Source organism: Pteropus alecto, unplaced genomic scaffold, assembly GCF_000325575.1.
Source record: "Pteropus alecto unplaced genomic scaffold, ASM32557v1 scaffold134, whole genome shotgun sequence".
Classification (NCBI taxonomy): domain Eukaryota; kingdom Metazoa; phylum Chordata; class Mammalia; order Chiroptera; family Pteropodidae; genus Pteropus; species Pteropus alecto.
Window position 1 is genome coordinate 2,514,766 of NW_006436283.1, and position 6,704 is coordinate 2,521,469.

Sequence of the window (6,704 nt, forward strand, 5' to 3'; positions counted from 1 at the left end):
TTGTCCTCGTCCTAGCTCTTCGAGACTGCTCAAGGACGTGCTGGGGAGGGGAAGGCAGCCACCCTGCTGCTGAGGCCTGGGGAGGAGAGTGGCCACCTCGTCCGGGGGCAGGGAGCTGGCGTGGCCTCCTTGTGTGCAGACCATGCTGTCGCTCCCACCCTCCCTGGATCCTGAAAGGGAGGAGTTTTGCCCTGGCAGCGGCGTAAACGTGTTTGTTCTGCCAACTGCCCAGACCACTCCCGCGAGAAGCGGAGACACCTCGGCCGGTCGGGACTGCTGCCCACTGTGCGGGCCCGGTGGACGGGCTGGCAGGCCCGAGGGGGACCATGAAGGCAGGGGGCCTGAGCCTGCCCTCGTTCTTAACCGCAGGTGAGGGCTGCTCGCTCCTGGGTGTGCACCAGGACACGTGCCGCTCCCCCGGAGTCTGGGACAGCTCCCTGGGGAGTGAACAGACACAGCCCCACACCTCCCTGGCCCTCGCCTGTTTCATAAGGAAATGCTAGTTTGACAGGAACCAGAAATGCAGGTGTGTCATCAGCTCTTCTGGGGACTACTCTGAAGAGGGAGGGCGGAGAGGGACTTAGGGTTCGAGGGGAAGGGACAGTGGAGGTGTGGCTTACCGTGGCACATCCCGGACGGCTAAGGGTGCCATATGGTCAGAGGAGCCCAACACCCCAGGTGGAGAAGCACCGTGCGCAGGGTTTGGCGCAGGGGACAGGGACGCAGACACGGACGCCGATGCGGCCGCAGCCCAGCATCACACAGGGAGGGGGCGGGAGGGACTGAGGCTGTCTCTGCCGGGAGGAGCTTGTCCTGCAGCGGGACACAGGGTCTAGTAAAGAATTTTAATCCAGATTCGCTTTCTAGAAAACTATCATGTCGCGTGCGGAGGGCGGGTCCCAGTGGGTCTGTGCCCCCGAAGCACGTGTGGCTCTCCTGGGGGTACAGCCCATGGCACCGCAGCCAGCCACTTCCCATCGACTTCCCTTGTGAAGCCGGGCCCTCCACGCAGGTGGGCAGAGGTGCTGGTGCGGTGAGGGGGGCAGCCAGACAGAATGGGGGGCGGCATGGTCCCCAGAAGTCGGCACTAGCCGAACTCCGCACACGAGGGAACTGAGGCCCAGAGCAGCCAGGTCATTTGTCCAAGGTCACACAGCTGGTGAGTGGCAGAGCTCAGGTCGGACCTGGCATGGCTGGATCAGCAGAGGCCAAGGTGGCCGGGGCCAGGGCAGGCCGGGTGGGCGGAAGCCAAGTCCAGAGTGGGCTGTGGGCACGTGAGGGGCCCTGGCACCGGTGGGATGGCAGGAGATGAGAGGGTGACATTGGCAGCATGTGTCCACTACACCTGCAGCTCTGTGACAGCTGGGCAGCTCGACCTCGGGGCTGGACCCAGAGCTGGGGGTTTGCAGTGTGACGAAGGTGGGGTGAGGGAACAGGAATCTGAGGGGCTACTGAGGAAGTGGGTGTGTTTTCCATTCGTTCTGCGAAGCGGCATGCGTTCCCAGTGCTCGCCCGGCCACCATGCAGGAGCGTGAGCTGGAGCGGGCCGGCCGCTGCCGGGGCGTATGGCAGCGTGGGCCTCACGACAGACACCGTAAAGGGAGGGGGGCACGGCTCCCTGGGGGCCGTCTCTGAGGAGCCGACATTTTAGAAAAACCCTGAAAGGTGAAGGTGGGGTAGCCGTGCCAGAGCCCGGGCGAGGGTGTGCAGGCAGGGACGGCGGGCCCTGCCCTGGGTGGACAAGGGCTGGTGGCTCACGCAGAGCCGCAGACTCGTAGCGTTTGTGGCGGCAGGTGGCAACAGGGTCCGACGGACCCGCTCGAGTCGCTGGTGTCGCCGGCTGCAGGGAGAGGGGTAAAGGGGGGCCGTCCGAGTGGCCTGGGCGGGAAGGGGCCGTGGAGGTGGACGGAGCCGCCGGGGTGGAGACGGCTGGCGGTGCGGTGCGGTGCGGTGCGGTGCGGAGGAGGAGGTCAAGGCCAGGCCTCTGTCTTCGAGCTGCTGGTGGTTCATGTGTGGCGCACGGAGTGTCGCGCTCATACAGGAAGGTGCATCTCTCCTAGGCTGTCCGTGAAGTTTTGACCTGGGCACCTGCAAATATGGCAGTCCCGTTGCCACCGCTCCTCCTGAGGGAGGGTTTGGGGCGGGGAGGGTTGAGGCGAGAGCCGAGTGCGACTTAGGTTTGAGACATCAGGTCAGGGGCGGACGGGGTGAGAAATCTGGGCGGAGTCCGAGCGGGAGGTGGGAAGGAGAACTCAGCGCCCCGGCCGGGACGCCCGTCTCCAGCGCGAGGGCCTCGGCCGCCAGCTCTGAGGCCTCGCAGGGGCTGCGTCCTGGGGGAGGAGGGTGCCCTCGGGACGCGGGCCCCACTGCCTCGCTGGCCCCGCAGAGGCCGCTTCCCTGCACCTGAGCCCGTGGCCAGAACCCAAGAATCTCCTAACGCAAGGGCAGAAGGGCTGGCCTGTCCATCCTCGGAGCTGGGGCTTGGCCCCTGAGCCCGCACCCTTGCCCACCGGCAGTGTGGCCGTGGTTATTTTGGGAGAGGTGACAAGCGCTCATGGTCCTGGGAGAGGAGTGTCTTAGGCTGGGACTTAGGGCTGTAGGACAGAGACCAGGAGCCACAGCCAGTCCTGCTGCCAGGGAGGCAGAGCCTGCTGGCCGTGGCCATTATCAGCTGCCATGGTCCGTGCCAAGGATGTGAGCCGGGCTCAGGGAAGATGAACAGCAGCCCCTGGCAGCCGCCACCGTCAGTGCCGTGCCAGGGAGTGGGCGGGGCCTGAGGCCAAGAGAGGTTCCTGGTGAGCCCGGCTGTCCTCCGGGGCTGACGTGCTGCCCTGCTGGCCTCCAGGCGGCGAGGGCCGTTCAGGCTCTGGTCCCTCAGTCATTCGCATCAATAGAAGGTGCCAAGGGACAGGCGTTGCCACAAACAGTACTATTTCTGTTTGGTTTGAGTCTGTTTTGTACTTATATTTGAATATTATGGAAGCCTCTTCCAGGAGGAAGTACAGACTCAATGAGCAAGCGTCTGCTCTATGCACTGTCATAGGAGCTGGGGACACAAATGGACAAACTGATAGCTGTATGACATGTCGGGTGGTGACAGACGCCAATGAAGGGCATGGAGGGTGCTGTCGGGAGCAGAGCCATCAGGGAGGACTTCTGAAACGAGGTGACATCTGATAAAATGCAGATCTGTACCCTGTCTGTCATCCTATCGTTCCTGACCTTCTCTTCCCCGCCACCTCCCTTGAGACCACAAAGCACCAGCCTACACAGAGCGTCCCTCTCGCTGAGCTGTCTGTCCGGCCAGCCGGGACAGAGGAGATGGAACGATGTCGCGTTGGAAAGACTTCTCATTTTCTGAATGAGAGGACACAGATTTTGCTAGAGTTGGGTTTAATTAAGCCGAGCAGTAGGAGTGACCTCAGGTGGTGGCCGGTGTCTCCTTGGACAAGGCCTCGCGCCCTCTAGCACGTGGGAAGCCACTGTGTTTTCCAGGCGGTGACCTCTCTCCCCTCTCTCCCTGGACGTGCAGATCCCACCTGCCCTTCAGTCTGATGCCCATCCAGCCCTCCGAACCCCCGGAATGGAATGAGTCCATGCACGCCCTCCGGATAAGTGTGGGCGGCCTTCCTGTGCTGGCGTCCATGACCAAGGCCGCGGACCCCCGCTTCCGCCCCCGCTGGAAGGTGATCCTGCCGTCCTTCGTGGGTGCCGCTCTGCTCTGGCTACTCTACTCCCACCACCCGGCCCCAGGCAGGCCCCCACCGCCCAGCGCCCGCAGCTGGAGGCTCAGCCAGGCCCCCGCTACCCAGTGCAATGATACCTACCCGCTGTCCGCCCCCCAGAGGACGCCGGGCGGGACTCGGTACCGGATCGCCGTGATCGCTGACCTGGACACGGCCTCAAAGGCCCAGGCTGAGAACACTTGGTTCAGTTACCTGAAGAAGGGCTATCTGACCCTGTCCGACAGTGGGTACAAGGTGACCGTCGAGTGGGACAAAGGCCACGAGGTCTTGGAGTCCCACCTGGCAGAGAAGGGGCGGGGCATGGAGCTGTCCGACCTGGTGGTCTTCAACGGGAGGCTGTACTCCGTGGACGACCGCACAGGGGTTGTGTACCAGATCGAAGGCACCAAGGCCGTGCCCTGGGTCATCCTCGCCGACGGCGACGGCACCGTGGGCAAGGGTGAGTCAGCCGGCCCACCCGCGGGCTCACGCAAGGCGCTGGGGCGCGGCCCGGGCCAGCTGTCCCTGGCTCGGGTGGCACATGCCCAGGGTCAAGGATCCGTGTGTACAGAAGGAGGGGATGTTGGGGAGAGCCCGACTCCTCCCACTTCTGGCCGCGGTGCCCCAGCCCAGGAGCCCAAGCTTTGCGGGACCTCAGACCAGAGTCTCTAGAGGCGTGAGCCTCGTAGTCGGGGACTGCCGAGGAGAGGGCTCTTTCCAGGATGACTTAGGGTGCTGTCCCGTGCTGCTCTCAGCACCTCTGGGAATGTGTCCCTTTTTGTGTCTTAAAAGATATCTTAAGAGCATGCTGGGGTTACACCCTCCAAGCGCCTTACCTGGAAAGCCATGGTGTCAGATTACTGTCATTTTGAACTGAGACTTGGGTGCAGAGGTTCGCTTCTCCTGCCGCCCGGCCCTCCTTCCTGAAAACCCAGCAGGAGGGTCTGTGTGACCTCACTTGAGTGGGATCGACCTGTGAGACTGGCTGTGACCCACGGCTCTGCTCTTTACCGGAGAGGAGTCACTGCCTCAGCGGGCGGGCGGCAGGCGGAGAGGGAGCCCGGTGGCCAGAGCCTTCAGCCGGGGAGTGGCAAGGAGGCGCGAGGCGCCGGGCACCGCAGGAGCGTTGACAAAGGCCTGCGTGTGTCCCCCCACTCTCCCTGTGTCTAAGCCTTGTAGAAAGCCAGTCTCCACTGCAGGCTGCCTAAGGTGACAGGAGGAACCATGAGAAATGAGTTTGGGGACCAGAGGAGGTTCAGGTGGTGGGCTGGGCCTCAGAGCTGCAGGGAAGTGAGGCAGCATCCGGAGCTTGAATCGGTTTGACAGGGCGTCCCAGCAGGGTGCCTGTATAGAGTTGCCGAGGGCCCACCTAGTCGCCCTGGAGAGTGGGGAGAGGGGGTACGGGGGCAGATCAGCAGGAGCCCTGCGTGAGCTGTCATGGGGTCTGTTCTAAAGAGAGGAGCCCACCTTCTGACCCTCCAGACTGTACTGTCCCCAGTCTGGTCACCGCCTCCAGTGCAGTCCGACTCACTGACCTCTGACGCCCCAGGCTGCCAGACCCCACAGGGCCAGGCGAGCAGGGGGCTGGCCGTTGTCTCAGTCATGCTCCCCTCATGTCCTTGTCCCCAGGCTTCAAAGCCGAGTGGCTGGCTGTGAAGGACGAGCATCTGTACGTGGGCGGCCTGGGCAAGGAGTGGACCACCGCCACGGGGGAGGTGCTGAACGAGAACCCCGAGTGGGTGAAGGTGGTGGGCTGCGGGGGCAGCGTGCGCCACGAGAGCTGGGTGTCCAGCTACGACGCCCTGCGGGCCGCCACTGGGATCCAACCCCCAGGTAAGAGCCGCAGCCCGGGCCCAGGGGGTTAGGGCTGCACGGGGCTTCCTCCGCGGGCCGGTGCGGACTCCCCGGCACAGCCGTTCCTGTCCTCCACTGCGACAGCTCTGCTGTCTCTGACGGCTGCCCCCTCCCCTCCGGCCAGTAGATTCTGGGGGCCGCCCGCCAGGTGGACCCCTGCTGTCTCAGGCATGCCCCACCAAGCTGTTCTGGCTGGCTGGGGCGGGGCCTCCCTGGCACCTGACACTGGAGGCAAGGTGGACCGGGCTTTGGTCCTGTCCCTCGCCTTCCAAGAGTCCAAGCGGTTTGTGGAGGGGGTGGTCGTGATGCTCAGGGTGGCCTGGCCAGCTCTAGGCTTGAGGGGGCCAGACCGAGGACCCCCAGGCCGGCCTCGTTCCCCACCCTGCACCGTGGAAGGCACAGAGCATTGGGGCAGCCCCCCACCCTGTCCCGTCTCTGGCACGGGTCCAGCTTGCTTGTGCCCCTTGGGGGCCTCTGACCTGGAGAAAAGACGGTGGCAACGCTGCTGCAGCATGGGGCGCGTGCTGGGAAGGGGGCCCCGGCGAGCAGGCGGCGCGGGTGCTAAACCTGCCCCTGGCGCCCCTGACGGCCGCGCGCCCCGGGCCCCAGGCTACCTCATCCACGAGGCCGCGTGCTGGAGCGAGCTGCTGCAGCGCTGGTTCTTCCTGCCGCGCCGCGCCAGCCACGAGCGCTACAGCGAGACGGACGACGAGCGCAAGGGCACCAACCTGCTGCTGAGCGCCGCGCGGGACTTCCGCGACGTGTCCGTCCGCCGCGTGGGCCAGCTCGTCCCCACGCACGGCTTCTCGTCCTTCAAGTTCATCCCCAACACCGACGACCAGATCATCGTGGCCCTCAAGTCCGAGGAGGACGGCGGCCGGGTGGCCAGCTACATCACGGCCTTCACGCTCGACGGGCGCCTCCTCCTGCCGGAGACCAGGATCGGAAGTGTGAAGTACGAAGGCATAGAATTCATCTGAGCGCGGGGCGCGGGGCGCGGCGCGAGGCCGAGGGGGGCGCGCTCACGCCGCGTCAGGACTCAGCTTGATAAACGCGGGACTGCACTTCTCTGTGGCGTTCCGTTTGTCCTGTCTCTGCTCGAGAGTCTGAGGTGCGCTGCTCTCT

The 6,704-nt window shown here is 64.8% G+C and overlaps 1 protein-coding gene across 1 annotated transcript; it reads left to right on the forward strand.

Moving 5' to 3' along the window:
- Window positions 1–2,326: 2,326 nt before the first annotated feature.
- CANT1 (calcium activated nucleotidase 1) lies at window positions 2,327–6,697 on the forward strand. Its single transcript, XM_006912171.3, has 4 exons — window positions 2,327–3,166; window positions 3,533–4,185; window positions 5,355–5,558; window positions 6,189–6,697. The coding sequence occupies exons 2-4, from the start codon at window positions 3,555–3,557 to the stop codon at window positions 6,557–6,559; spliced, it is 1,206 nt and encodes a 401-aa protein (XP_006912233.1). The 5' UTR covers window positions 2,327–3,166; window positions 3,533–3,554; the 3' UTR covers window positions 6,560–6,697.
- Window positions 6,698–6,704: the final 7 nt, after the last annotated feature.